Source organism: Ovis canadensis, chromosome 5, assembly GCF_042477335.2.
Source record: "Ovis canadensis isolate MfBH-ARS-UI-01 breed Bighorn chromosome 5, ARS-UI_OviCan_v2, whole genome shotgun sequence".
NCBI lineage: Eukaryota > Metazoa > Chordata > Mammalia > Artiodactyla > Bovidae > Ovis > Ovis canadensis.
Genome location: NC_091249.1, coordinates 57130442 through 57144779, shown reverse-complemented (window position 1 = coordinate 57144779; position 14338 = coordinate 57130442). Strand labels below are relative to the sequence as shown.

At 52.6% G+C, this 14338-nt stretch overlaps 1 protein-coding gene across 2 annotated transcripts; it reads left to right on the top strand.

The window, feature by feature from the left end:
• Positions 1-5053: 5053 nt before the first annotated feature.
• SHROOM1 (shroom family member 1) lies at positions 5054-13436 on the top strand. Of its 2 annotated transcripts, none has more exons than XM_069589773.1 (9): positions 5054-5481; positions 5941-6099; positions 9681-10673; positions 10769-10824; positions 11052-11261; positions 11489-12058; positions 12147-12288; positions 12396-12668; positions 12764-13436. In XM_069589773.1, exons 3-9 carry the CDS (start codon positions 9723-9725, stop codon positions 13091-13093), a joined length of 2532 nt encoding a protein of 843 aa, XP_069445874.1. In that variant the 5' UTR covers positions 5054-5481; positions 5941-6099; positions 9681-9722; the 3' UTR covers positions 13094-13436. The 2 variants fall into 2 exon arrangements, with proteins under 2 accessions (XP_069445874.1, XP_069445875.1); XM_069589774.1 differs by having other exon boundaries at positions 5469-5554.
• Positions 13437-14338: the final 902 nt, after the last annotated feature.

The window sequence follows — 14338 nt, the reverse complement described above, 5'->3', positions numbered from 1 at the left end:
CACAGGGTCGGACACGACTGAAGCGACTTGGCAGCAGCAGTAGCAGCAGCAGGAAGGAAGTGTTCAGATGTCCACCACAGCCCTGTTTGAGGGAGTAGTAAGCAAAGCTTAGGAGGGGAGCAACACTCATGGGAGACCTCTGGTGTATAAACCAGTCCTCAGAGATCAAATTGAGCCTGGGATTTAGTCAGGATTGTCTTCCCTACAGGAGAAACTGAAGTGAGGAATAATAATGATAACTAACGCCACTTGCTGATGGCCTCCTGTGAGCCCGTGCTGAGTAGATTTGATGAAATCTCATTTAATCTTTACCTGTCAAACATGCAGTTGTATCCATTTTATAGATGAGCAAATGAATTGTTCAGGAAGGTTGGGATATCTCCAGGGTCAGACTGGCATTCACTTAGGTCTGCCAGGCTGTGGACTCACGCTCACTCTCTCACTGCTGGTTTTTGTATACACAGGATACAGTGAATTGGAGGATAGCTCTCTGTCCTCCTTATTTATTTTTTTTAATTGTGGTATTTTATTTTTGTTTGTTGTAGCACAGAAGCAGACTAGAAGGCAGCATGATCTTGTGGGAAGACCTTGTGGCTGGGGTGTCTGCAGAACTGATTTCTAGGCTGTCACCCACCCTGAAATATTTAAATATAAGTGTAGACACTTGCATCTCTACACAAACCAGGCAGGGCTTCAGAGAATGTTCCACTTATTGGAGCTATGTTAGAGGATTTTGTTGTCCTCTGTTTTTAAACTTCTCTTGATCCTTCCCTTGGAGTACAAAAATCTGCCAACTAAACTCTGTGTGTGTGTGTGTGTGTGCGCGTGCTGTCACATTCACTCCCGGAAGGGTCCCCAAAACTCATGCACCATGATGGATGCCAGATATACACACCCTCAGGTTTTAGAACAAAGTCTCCTCCATGTGAGTACCTGACCAGACACATCAGTTAAGATCAGCAAGAGTTTCCTGATAAATGTTAAGGACATGCATTATCTACTTCCAGAGCTAATGACTAGAATCCATTCTACGTGCACATGGCATGCTGTGACCCAATCCTGTACCCAGGCTTCCATGTAAAGCCTGAGGCCCAAAGCTCTAGGGTTGGAACATCCTCTCATTGAAAATGCTTGTCAGATGACTCCTGATGATGCCAGAGACTTGGCGGATTTAGCTCAATTAGAAGGTACTTTTAGGAGAGGGGCCTTTGTAGACCATTTCACCCCTTTACTAGGACCTGAACACAGGGCCACTTCTGGACCTGAGCCTACTTTTGCCCTCCCTAGGGATGCTATTGAGGGTCTGGTTCAGAATCTTGAGTTAATTTCTATTCTTGGGGACCGAAATGACATGTAAGAGACATTTTTTCATCTAGATCCTGGGAGGCCAGCAAAGCAAAGTGGAAAAGCTCACGTGACTACCACTTACCTGTCTTGGGTCCATTGGAGTTGGTAGAAGAGGAGAGAGGCCTGTATCCAGCTACCTCCTTTTCTCTCTTGGCCAGGGATGTGTGGGTAATGATGAGTGCAGATAAGGAGGATGGAATGGGCCCAGGTCTGGGGTTTGTAAACCAGGCTAGAGGAGTTAACAAAAGCTGAGTTATTATGGCCAAAGCAAACAGAGGCTGAGGAGTCACACAGCATCTGTAGGGAAAAGGTGATATACGTGTACTCAATAGGAATGTGACAGACCAGCATTCTTTCCCAGGAACTGCTGATCTGAAAGGAAACTTTGACTCAATCACTGGGACAACCAGTCCGTACCCAGCCTCGCCCAAAGGCCTTCCTGCCAGACACCCTCATATGGGGGCGAGTGGGGGGGGACACCATTCTCCCTGAATTTTTCTTGTGGCTGACTTCCTATAAAGCCCTATCTTTGGACAAGTGTGGTAAATTCAGTGCATAATTAAAAAGCAAACAAACTTGCTCTAAGGGAACACTTACAATTTAAGTAGACACTTGTGTAAAAACAGTGATTCATGCTTTGTTGGATTTCCAGAAATAGACAACATAATTCATTGAAGGATTTCTGGCCTTTAGTGAATTTGAACCAATATATGATGGTCTCTGAATTATTAAAATAGCTCTGTAGTCGCTATCTACAAGAATGAAACTTTTTTTTTTACTTTAACCATGGGTTATAAATTCACTCCCACCACAAACAAAGTCAGAAGACACAAACTTGGGAAAATATTTGCCACACATAAAAAAAAAAAAGTAAATTACCTTGATATATAAAGAGATCTTATAAGTCAGTAAGAAAAAGACCAATAATCCAATAGAAACATGGGCAAGGAAAATTGACAGATCACAGAAGTGAATATGAGTGGCCTTAAAATGTACAAAATGATATGCAATTTTATATATAAAAAAGCATTTTCACCTTTCAGGTTTCAGAGATCAAAAGTCTGATAATGTACTATGTTAATGAGGATGTGGGAAAATGGGCACTCATTAACGGGTATACAAATTGGTACAAACCTCTTTGTAAGAAATTTGAGAAGATTAACCAAATTTGAAATTTTACATATCCTGTTATAGTTATCTATTACCGTTTAACAGAGTATCCCTAAACTTAGTGGCTTACCCATTTACAATTATTTTGCTTGGGTAACTGAGGAAGGGCTAGGTTGGGTGGTTCTTGGCTAACTCACACGGTGTCAGATGTACTCTCCCAGGCCTGGAAAAGTACTGAGATACCGAGGGGCACAAGCATGTCTTTCTATGTAGTAGAAAATCATGATAAATATGTGTCCATCTTCTCCATGGCCCCTGCTCCCTAACCACTGCCACTAAGGGAGACTCCAAGTTGGCTGCAGTTTCTTCCCCTTCTTCCCCTCTAAGACTTTTTGGGTTTTTGCATTAAAGAGATGCCCTCCAGTCAAAGATCATGAGGGACACACTTCTAGTTGAAAAAATGGAGTGTATTAGTTGTTACAGTGAGGGGAACCATGAAGCATCTTGGTAAGAGGGCATTAGAAAGGACTTAAAGGATTTAGTGATTTTGGAGAGAGTTAAAGAAGTAGGACGTTTCTCAGTGTTTGATGCTTCAGGAAGCAAGAGTAACTCTATGATTGGGTACCTTAAAATCTTATTAGAAAGAGGAATGACTAAAGCAAAGCCAAAGCCGCAGTTGGCAAGGAAGCAGCAGTCACACATATTATCCAGGACAGAAAGACGTTTGGTCATTTTTTTGACTTGGACTATATTCATGGTTTGTTTGTGTTCAGATATGATTACAGAATGGTCTTGTTTTTATCTTGACCCATCATGGTTACAGAGGGTCTTGTCTGATGTTGATGTCCTATGAAATTGTTTATGTGCAACAGGAGAACTCCATGCCCTTGTCTGTGACTGTCAGATCAACTCCTATAACACCAAGGTCTAGCTGATAGTCCCAGGCCAACTTCCAGATGTCAGGGGCTGCTTTCTCTTTTGCAGAAGAGAAGAAGAGGCAAGCAAAGAAGTGAGTGGATGGGATTTCTTTTGGGGAATGTAGGCAGAGAGTTTCTATAGTCTATGCAAGAGAAATAAGGGGGAGGAGAAGAGGATTATCAAGAATGACTGTGGATGCTGTGTCCACTTCATAGTTGTCAAGAAATATACTTTCTTAAAAAATATATAAATTAACAACTTCCCTGATGGCCCAGTGGTTAAGCTTCCATGCTCTCAATCCAGAGGGCCTGGGTTCAATCCCTGCTTAGGGAACTAGAGCTCACATGCTGCAGCTATTAATAAAAAGGTCCTGCATGTCACAATGAAGATCAAAGGTCACAACTAAGACTTGGTGCAGCCAAATAAATAAAAATACATTAAATATATATATACATATACATATACATGTATTTTAAAATATATAGACTGTAGCCCTCCAGGCTCCTCTGTCCATGGGATTTCTCAGGCAAGAATACTGGAGTGGGTTGCCATTTCCTCCTCCAGAGGATCTTCCTGACCCAGGGATCAAACCCATGTCACCTGCATCTCCTGCATTACAGGCAGATTCTTTACTGTCATATAGAAATTAAAATCTTGAACATTTTTGAACTGACTTTTGGTTGCTGGGGTTTGTTTCCTCTATTGTGACACTGCTCTGAGACCAACCATGTGGATCAGAGTTGGTGTTAAAAGGGCAGGTGTTCAAAACCAAGAAGTTCTGAGCCATTGTCTGAGTCCAGAGCTCCAGGTCCTGCTGATGCCTGGACCAGGATAGCATTTGAAGAAAAATCAGTGCCAGGAATGTCCCAATCAGAAGCCAGGCTCAGGTGCCTGCTGCCTCCATCCCCTAGAAGACCCAAGCAGACCAAGTCCCCCAGGCTCTTATTCCCCCTAGAAAGTGGTAGCCTTGACCCCTGGTCTGAGTTCTGGCTTCTGGTTATTATCACCAACAAACCTTGTCAGTCAAGAATGCCAGGATAAGGGGATATGGTCTTTGCCCCCCAGGCATGCTGATTCTGTGGTACAGAGAGGGAAGCCACAACAATAACAGAAAGACCAAGCACTGACTGGGTTCAGCAAAAAGGCCCCCAGCCCCTTCCAGGGATGGAGCATTTCTTGAGAGCCAGTATTCATAGGATACAGGTTTGAAAAGTGGGGGTTAGGGAAGGCTGAGGACAGAGCAGTGACCGGTGTACAATGGCTGATGAATTCAGATCATTCTTTGGAGCTTTGAGATCCCCGAAGGTGAAAAGAGCCAGATTCTATGGCTGGAGTAAACCCTATCCAGGCCACAAGGGACATGCATAGTCCAGCACCTTAAAATGCTTAGCACCACTGAGAAGACCCAGAGTGAATACACAAGTCAGCAGCACCCCAGCTTCCCTTCCCCCTTTTCAGGTGGCCGGCAGAGGGCCCAGACTATGCGAGATATGACAGAAATGAAAAGGGGCAAAGAGGGGAGAAAAAGAGTGGGAATCAGAGAGCTGCAAGAGTTCTGGAAATGGAAGTTCTGGAGGGAGAGTTGGTCACATCCGCACTGTACTCAGAGCTGGACAGGGACAGTGGCGGGTCTGTTTACTTAGCCAAACTGGAATGAGGTTGCCTTCTGGAGCTCTTTGGACCTGGCCTGGGCTTCCCCACTGATGGGGTGGTTTGAATCCGTGGGACTCCGGCCGAGCGTTCTTGGCCTGTAGTGTAGTGAGAACACTACAGGCCGTGAGAACACACCAGGTGGAGGCGGGCGGGCGAGCGCCCTGGGAGCCCTACCCCTACTTTCTCGCTTGTCCAGCCGGAGCAAGAGGCCTGTGCCCGGCGGGGTAACGAGCGTCCAACCCCGACCCGGGTCTAAGCCTACAAGCCGACACTAGGAAGGGGCGGTCGGCTGCCTGGGCAGCGCGGCCGCTCCGCGCTCCCGCCCCCGGGAGTCGGATTTGGCGCCTCCCCCGCGGCGGCGGGAGCCTGGAGGTGGGGTCGGGAGCCAGAGCCCGGGGCTCTGATGTCACCGCGCGGCCGCAGTCCAGGAGCGCGTCTCGGGTTGGAGCTCAGGTACGCGGCGAGGCCGGGGGCTAGGCGGTGGAATCGCTGTTTCCCGGGGCGGTAGGGCGAGCCCCGCGGCTAGGTGCGGATGGGAGTGGCTGAGCCGCTGCAGAGCAGCCCGCGCGTCGTTGGTCTGGAGGTGTTGGGCTCCACACCACGTCTGGTCTGAGCGAGTCGGGTCGGGCTCCTGCGCCCCTGTCCCGCCTCCGGCAGAGGGGTGGTGGGCGCAGAACCGGTAGCGGCGGGAGCTGCTGGGGGAGCACGCTGGGGGCTGGCGAACACGCAGTGGGGTCTCACCGCATCCCCTAGCCACTCCCCGACCCCCGGCTCATGCCCTTCGGCAACGGAGCCGCTAGGGACCCAGCCCCGCCCCCCACCGCCCCCCACCGCCCCCCTCTCCCGCGTCCAGGACCGCGTGGTCCCCTGCGCGCGTTTTGAGCCCTCCTTCCCCTACGGTGAATCCAACAGGAAAGGCCGAGAAATGCGCCGGCCGGGGGCCATCCACTCTGCCAGTGTCCGGGAGGCGTCGCTCTCCTGCTGCACCGCGTGACTTTGTCGCCCCCTGTGGCCACCAGCCCTGTGCTTCTTGCCTCCCTGCCCGAACCTCAACTCAGCGTGAAGCCTCAGGTATGTGGTCCCGACCTCGACCGCCGCCTCCTTTCCCCATGTGCCTCAGCATCCCTCGTTTCCTGCCCTTGGCTCGGAGCTAGAGCCTATGGAGACTCTACGGGTGGGCGGCAGCAGTGGAGAGCAGATGCTTCGCAGGGTGCGTTGTGGGGCGGACAGGCTTGGAGCATGCGGAGCCATAGGGGGCTGGGAGAGCCGTGGAACTTCCCCCTAATGCCTGCTCTTCCAGACTGTGTCTGGAGAGCTGGGATTCAAGACAGGCCCAGGACCCAGAAACTCAGTCTGGGTGACATGGAGGCAACACCCTACAGTGAGCCTACCACTGAGGAAGACCATCCCAGATATGATTTAATTCCTGATCCTTATTGATCATTTGAGGTTGTCTGTCTTTCTGGTCACTTTATCTGGATCTGTTTCTGTTGCCTTTGTGTGACTTTAGTCACTGGAAGCAGTCTTCATCAGTTCCCAAAGAACCTCTAACTAAAAACCTGGGTCTGTCTGCTTGCCTGGTCCAACCTCTCTGCTGAGGTCCAGACCCACATCTCAACCTACCCAACTGTTCACCAGACTTGCCACAAACACTGCAAAGTCCACAGGCCCCAGACCAGGCCTGGAACCCTTGGCCAGTCCGCATCTCAGCTTCCTCATTCCTGACACCGGTACCTCCACCTCCTCAGCTCCTGGCTCTGAACATTGAAGTCATCCTTGTCTCCTTTTCCTCTCTTGCTCTTTGATTCAGGTGATGTTTATTGCAAACGATGCCAATATCATATGACCCTAATTAATCTAGCAGTTTTCCAGCAGGGATTCCATGCTGCTCCCCCTGGGCTGATGGGGCTTGAGAAAGCTTTAGTTCTGACTTATATTCAGTGCAGGCATTGGCTCTGCAGCCCAGCCCACAACTGACCATTAGTGCTGATGCTAGGGCTTCTGGGGTGTGGCCACTCCCAGCCACAGAGGCTGGTTGGACTGCAAGAGGCTCCCTGCAGCCAGACAAAAACTCTCTGCTCTTTGGGCTGAGGCCCCAAAACACACCAAAGGAGCTGGACTTTCCTACCCTATCTTGCATGGGTATCGGGTGCTCAGGTTACCACTGAAAAAGTATTCTCAACACAAGTTAAGGTCAATAAGAAAATATACAGACATTTTTATTATCCATTTGAGCTGTTTTTATTGGGTGAACTCAGAACCCTTTGTCATTCAGTAACTCACAAATAAAAATTTTCAAGGCCTTTTTTAAGGAGGCATCTTTGTATTTGAACAGTTACTCATGCCTATAGATGCAGTGAAAGTCAACATGGGTAGGCCTGAGTGGCATGAGCCAGGATAAACAGTGCTCCCAAGTTGGGCTCAGAAGGATAGCAGAAGAGGGGGCCAGTGTCTGGGTGGCTGGAGGGGTTCCCTAGAGGAGGTCAGTCTTCCCAGGGGCTGCTACTCAGAGTAGCTTCTTTTCTTTCTGAAATACAGAGTATAAACTACTTTGCAAAAGTGGTCCCCAAGGCTGAGTGTGAGGACCAGCCTTCAGGGCTGGCTTTAGTAGGCATAGTGATGCCTCCAGGTGGGTGATGTCAAGATGTTCTGGTACCAGATCAGCTGAGAGCCCCTCCTGGGAATGTTGGAAGTACTGCTTCTCCCTTTAAGGAAACACCATGTCCTCCCACTACTAACCTCTCTACCTGCCCTAGCCAGCAATCTGTAGAACCTGGGCTCTCAGGGAATGGGGTAGAGGATGATCCTGAGCTCCAAAATGTGTCTAGGAGGCTCACCAAAGTCTCTTTTTTCAGTTTCCACCCAGCTATGGGCCACCCTCCTCTGCAGTCCCAACCAAGCAGCTCAGGGAAGGCAAACCTTTCTCCCCACTATCCACACACACACACAAAATTCCCTATAGCCCACACTGAACCCTTAGTTCCCAAGACTCAAAGCTACTTTCACCCCTGATCCAGGTACACTCCCCCAGCTCCTCCCCTTGACCCCCCTCCTGGCACTGGGAAGGTATTGATTTCTGGCCATTCCTGTTCCAAGCTATGCTCTTTTGATTCTTAGTAACCTGAAGGCAATGGCACCCCACTCCAGTATTCTTGCCTGGAAAATCCCATGGATGGAGGATCCTGGTAGGCTGTAGTCCATGGGGTTGCTAAGAGTCGGAGACGACTGAGCGACTTCACTTTCACTTTCCTGCATTGGAGAAGGAAATGGCACCCCGCTCCAGTGTTCTTGCCTAGAGAATCCCAGGGATGGGGGAGCCTGGTGGGCTGCCATCTATGGGGTCGCACAGAGTCAGACACGATTGAAGTGACTTAGCAGTAGCAGTAACCTGGGTAACCTGGTCAGTGTCCATGAGTGGCAACTGTCTCACCCATTCTGTCCCCTTCTTCAAAGAGACTAATAGGGAGAGAAGAGTAGGTGGAAGCAAAGAAGCCCTCAACCTTCTCCACCAAAGCCACCCACCCCCATCTAGTTCCTGCAATTCTGCTCCTTTCCTTGTCGTTCAACAAATACTTCACATCAACTACATGCCAGACATTGAGGGTACAGAGATGAGTCAGTGCAGGGCCTGTCCTCAGAAAGTTCATGGGTGGGAATGGGGAGAAGGAATCACAGGCAAACCAACAATCACCAGGCAGGGTGTTGAGTGCTGTGATGGGGAAGCTAGGACACTAGAGGGATCCCAAAGGGCCAGGAAACCTCTATGCTGAGCCCTATAGGAGGAGCAAGAGTGGCACAAAGACGGGGTGAGCCTGTCACTCCTAGACAAAAGGCAGAGTCTCCCAAGCAGGGAACATATTATCCTGGGATCTGACAGTAATTTGAAGGGGGTAGGGGGCAGATTGTTTCCCACAGAGGACTCTGAGCTTTGTTGAGGGGGACTGGGGGTAAACTGGCTTTCAGCAGAGTTTGCTTCTAGGAAATTGATTCTGGCTTCAGTAAGCTTGGAGGCAAGCCCAGATTCCAGGCAGGGCTCTGCCTCTTACTAGCTGTGTGCCTTTGGGCAAATCATTCCCTGGTTCAGAACCTCACTGTCCTCATCTGTAAAACGCAGGCAACAGTTGTGAGGTTCAAGATAAATATTTATTCAGAGCACCTGGAACATAACTGGCCCAGAGGAAGGCTGTGAAGCTGCCCCTGCCACCTGACCTGGGTCTTTCCTCCCCTCCTTTCTTGGCTCCCCTCTGATCTCAGATCGTTGTTGACATTGTTTATGAGGAAAAGATCACCCGGAGAAGTTAACAAAGCAGCCAGGAAGCGGCCAGGGTGGGACAGGGTTGGGGAGGGAAGGAGCATGGGTACGTTCTCAGCGCTCCAGGAGGTGCCAGGCTAGAGGCTGGGCCAGAAGAGCCCCAGTAGGGAATGGACTAGGCGCCACTTCCTTCCCCTGAGCTAAGGCCCTCAACCTCCAGAGGTGCTCCCCTGGTCTTCCTGCCTTTGCCATCCCAGACGAGGGAGGTGCCGGATGTTAGGGCCATGGGTCCCGTGGCCAGGGAGGCGATGTGTAAGCACGTCGGTGTTGGAGGGGCCAGCAGGCTGCCCTAACTCATACCCGGAGCGCCTCACCTCCCACGCCGCCTATGCTTTTCCAGGCCTCACAGAGCTGGCCAGCCTCCGCCCTCGTCCGAGCAGCCATGGAGGCCCTGGGTCCCGGAGGTGGCCGCACCTCCCCGGCCTCGTCCACTCGTAGCCTGGACTCGCGGCGGTTGTCCGCGCCCACCGACTCGGCCTACAGCTCTCTCTCCGCCGCCTCAGGAGGTCCTGAGCCTCCTGAAACTCCTGCGCCGTCGCCTTCGCCGGGGACCCAGCAACTTCCCTACCTGGACTGGGACTACGTGCGCGTGGTGTGGAGCGGCCCGGCCCCCGCCGCCAGGCTTCGCACTTCCCCGCAGCCCCGGCCCGCGGCCGCCGCACCCAGTGGGCCTCGTGCCCCCGAAAAGGGGACCCCGGGACCGCTCAGCCGCCAGACCACCCCGCTGCTGTACGCGCTGGCGGCCGAGGCTGAGGCCGCGGCGCGGGCAGCCGAGCCGCCCAGCCCGCCGGCTTCGCGGGCCGCCTACCGCCAGCGGCTGCAGGGCGCTCAGCGGCGAGTGCTCCGGGAGACGTCCTTCCAGCGCAAGGAGCTCCGCATGAGCCTGCCCTCCCGCCTGCGGCCCGCGGCCCCCGCGCGGCCCTCTGCCGAGCACCCGCGCTCCGCCTCGCTCAGCCACCCGGCCGGGGAACTAGAGCCGGCGCACTCAGGGGCTCCCACCCAGCAGCGGAAGTGGTGCTTCTCAGAGCCAGGGAAACTGGATCGCATGGGTAGGGGCGCTGGGTTGGCGAGGCAGTGCTCCGGAGAGGCCTGCTCCAGCTCTGGCTTCATTGGGCCGGAGCCTCGGGAATGGCAGCAGAGGACACTGGCTGAGTTTGAAGGTCACCAGATCAGATGGCTGCCTGCGACCCAGCCCCCAAGCATAGAGGACCCAAAACCTCGGTCCTTGAAGCTTGGCAGTGCCTACAGGCCCGCCTCCAGTGGGAGTCGGAGTGCTTCCAGGGAAGTCTTGGCCCCCTGGGGAAGTCCAGAAGGTGTCATGCCCATTGCTCAGGTATGGAAGATAGGGAGGGGCTGCCACCCTGGGGTGGAGGAACCTAGAGGACTGAAAACTTGAGCAACATTTCACCCAACTGCTTGCCTTTCCAGGCTGTTCCCCAAGGAGCAGAAACCCCTAGACCACCGTTGCAGAACAAACTTAACAGGTGAGAGACATGGACCACTATGGGAACTGAAAGCTGGGGGAGGCAGTTTTCATGGCTCTTGCTCAAGAAAGAAGGCCTCCAACCACCCTCTGTTTGAGCCTTATGTCTCAAGGCAGAGTGCAAACCACACCCCCTAATCCCACTCCCAACACCCCACTGTGTCTCTGGTGCAGAACCAGAATCTTCCTTCCTGGTCACTGTGGTCAGTGTGGGGTCCTTGCCTCCAGGTTCCTGAATCAGAAGGAAGCTTCAGAAGTGTGTCTTGCAGAGGGACCCCACAGCAGTCCCTCTGACTGTGAGCAGAGGGGCTCAGAGAACTGTGTTGTGTCTGTTCGGCTCCCATCCCTTCCTGATGATGAAGTTTTCCTGGAAGAAGCCCCCCTGGTCAGAGCAAGATCACCTGCAGACTCCCAGACTCCCCTGGGGCTCCCAACCTGGTGAGTTCCCTCAGACTTTCAAGCAGAGTGAGATACACCTTTCCTACACACATCTATAAAATGCTGGGAAAAAAAAAATGCTGGAGAGGCAGGGAACTCTCTCTTGACCGAAGGCTGGGGGGGCGCAGGGTGGGGTGGGTTGGGAGGGGGGAGTCGTTGCAGGGGGAGAGGAGAGGGGGGCCCCTTGGCCAGAGCTTTTTCTGATTTAGTGTCTCTTCCACTTTCAGTGTCCATGTCTCTGACCAGGACTACGGAGCTGGCTTGAGTCAAAGGACTGACCAAGCTATAATCCCCGCAGAGCAGCCCCTCCATGAGAACCCAGAAACTGCAGGGGTGGATGAGTGTTGGCAGGGGTTAAACAGCTCTGTGAATGTTTCCAGGCCTACATGCTGTAGCCCTGCTGAGGCTGCAAATGGTGACATCCTTACATTTGACCCCACTGGACTGCTGACCACTGTTCCCCCCACAGCTGCAGAGACTGACCTGAAACCTTTCCCAGGTGATACCCTGGGACCTCCAGACAATGATACCCCAGGGCCCCCTGACCACAGTGCCCTGGCTTGGGGCCCTGGGGAGCCTGGTCCTCAGTCAACATGGGCCAGTCCACGCCTCGAGGAGCTGGTTCAGGAGCTGGCCAGATTGGATCCCTCTCAGAATGACACTTTCACTTCCTATCCCAGCCCAGAGCCATCCCTGGGCCTGCTAGATGGACTGATTCCTTTAGCTGAGGTCTGGGCTGCAATGAGACCAGCCTGTAGGGAGGCTGGAGAGGAGGCTGCTGGTAATTCTGAGCCAGGGTGAGTGAGGGGCATCAGGGACTCAGAGGACTTTAAGCCCCTGATCTCTGGGGCAGGACAACCCAAGGAGCTCTGGTTTTGTCCCCAGGTCCTATCTACTTAACTCCACCCGGCACCTGCCAAATTCTCAGGAGGAGACAAGGCCTGAAAACCTTACCACCCACGTTGTGCCTGACCAACCATGTGACCAGGGTGCATTAAAGCCAAATAACAGCATCCAAGCCAAGAAAGTGAGTGTGGAAGGGGCCATTGGTGGCTGATGGGGCTAGAACCCAGAGTCTGGTCTGAGGAGTCAGGGGCCTGGGTCCAGACTTAAGTGCCTATGCACTCCTGGCAGGCAGAGCTGGCAGACCTCCTCCAAAAGATGCTAAGGGACCTTCAGGCCGAGCAGAAGCAGCTGCAGGGAGCGGCCCAGGCTTGGGCCAGGCGCGGAGCTGCTTTGGAGGCCGCTGTCGGCCAGGCCTGTGCACCCCACGAGCTGGAGCGGTTCAGCCGGTTCATGGCCGACCTAGAGCGCGTGCTTGGCCTCCTGCTGTTGCTGGGCAGTCGCCTGGCCCGCGTGCACCGCGCCCTGGCCCGGGCGGGTGCAGACAGCGACCCTGAAGAGCAGGTACTGGTTCGGGCTGAGGAGGGCGGGGAGACGGGAAGGGCGGTGAGGGTCCTGCATCGGGCCTGGCTCACAGCGCCCTCGCCCTACATCTCCAGGCCTCTCTGCTGCAGCGACTGGGGCTCCTGCAGCGGCAGGAGAAAGATGCTAAGGAGCTGAAGCAGCACGTGGCGCGGCGGGAGCGAGCCCTACGCGAGCTGCTGGCGCGCGCACTGCCCGCAGAGGAGCTGAGCGCCTACCGCACCCTGTTGGCCGGCAAGGCCGCCGTCCTGGCCCAGCAGCGCAGCTTGGAAGAGCGGGTCCGCCTTATTCAGGACCAACTGGACGCAGTCAGGAACGACCTTGGCCGTCCCTCGCCTCCCAGGCCGGCTTTCCCCTCAGGGACCCATCCTCCGGATAAACCACCCTTCCCCCCTCCCCTCATCTAGTTACAGGCGGTGAGGGTGGGGAGCATTGCCCTTGCCTCTCACCCACATGATTCCGGATGACGCTGGTGTATTCGGTGCTTTTCCCTTGGGGTGGGGAAGACCCAGGCCCGGCTTTGCCGGGGTACTTCTTCCAAGTGTTCTCATGTGGCCTTTCCCAAGTCTTGTGGATTATCTGGTGGTTAACTGAGAAATTTAAAATCTGCAGTATTCTCTCATGTGATTGAGAAAGAGTTCCGGTAAGGCTTGGTTAGAAGGAGATGAGACAAGTCAGAGAAGCACTTCAATTTAAGATTCAAAATGGCCATTTCTTTTCCCTCTCAATAAAAAAATTGATGAGAAGTAATACGCGGAGTATGGCTTGGAGGCAGGGTCTTGTTTGCAAATTTCAGACACCTCCCTGACTAGAGCAGATTAGCCATTTGTCAGAAGCCATCAGTCAGGTCTGGGGATTCCTAGGAAGACTGAAGAAACAGGCTTGAAAACAAGAGGGGCCAGGAAGATGCTGTCACCAGTAGTCCCTAACTCTTCTGGTGACTGCATTTTTACCACAAAACCTGATTGGCTGAGGTTAGGTCCCTTTTGCTGGTTTTTACCCAAGCCCCTAACCTCAGTGGTATAGTGGAAGTGGGTAGGGCTGCCTCCCTTCAAGATTCAAGGCACAGGGAGCTTCCCCAAATGGAAAATGGATTCAGATGCTTTGCCTAAAAACCCTGATGAGTGTCAAATATACTTGGACATTTGGGGAAATTCATTCTGAGGCCCAAAAAGAACTGTCTTCCTCGTCTAGTTGTGTTATCAAAACTGAATTTGTCTACCTCTCCTTTGTAAGAACCTATGGGGTCAACCAGGCTTGAAGAGGGCAGTTGGGAGGATGCGAGCTGAATGGGGATGAGTCATGGGGCATCTGGAGACCTATTATGCTGGATGGCTTATGTCCTGGAGATGCCCATTTGGGGTTGGGCTGGAGCTGAGAGTTGGGGGTTAAGGGCTAGAGTGAAATGAAACAAATGACACACACACCCTCTGTGTATCATCCCTGTGTACAGAGAATCAACGTTCTCCAATATACATGTGAAAATCTGCCTTAGTATTTGGAGCTGCAAAGGCTGGGGACCAGAGCATTGTTCATGCAAATACTGAGTGTATTTTTGTAAGCCGGGCACCTTAATAATAATGGTGTCTAAAGCCAACTGACCTCTAAGTGAGAAATCTCTGCTTCTGAGCTCATTTTCGGATGCATATTGT

Coding starts and splice junctions, on each gene's coding strand:
- SHROOM1 (XM_069589773.1), top strand. CDS start 9,723: ATGGAGGCCCTGGGTCCCGGAGGTGGCCGCACCTCCCCGGCCTCGTCC. Junction 11,262..11,488: donor CCCCTGGGGCTCCCAACCTG/GTGAGTTCCCTC, acceptor TTCCACTTTCAG/TGTCCATGTCTCTGACCAGG. Junction 12,059..12,146: donor GCTGGTAATTCTGAGCCAGG/GTGAGTGAGGGG, acceptor TTTTGTCCCCAG/GTCCTATCTACTTAACTCCA.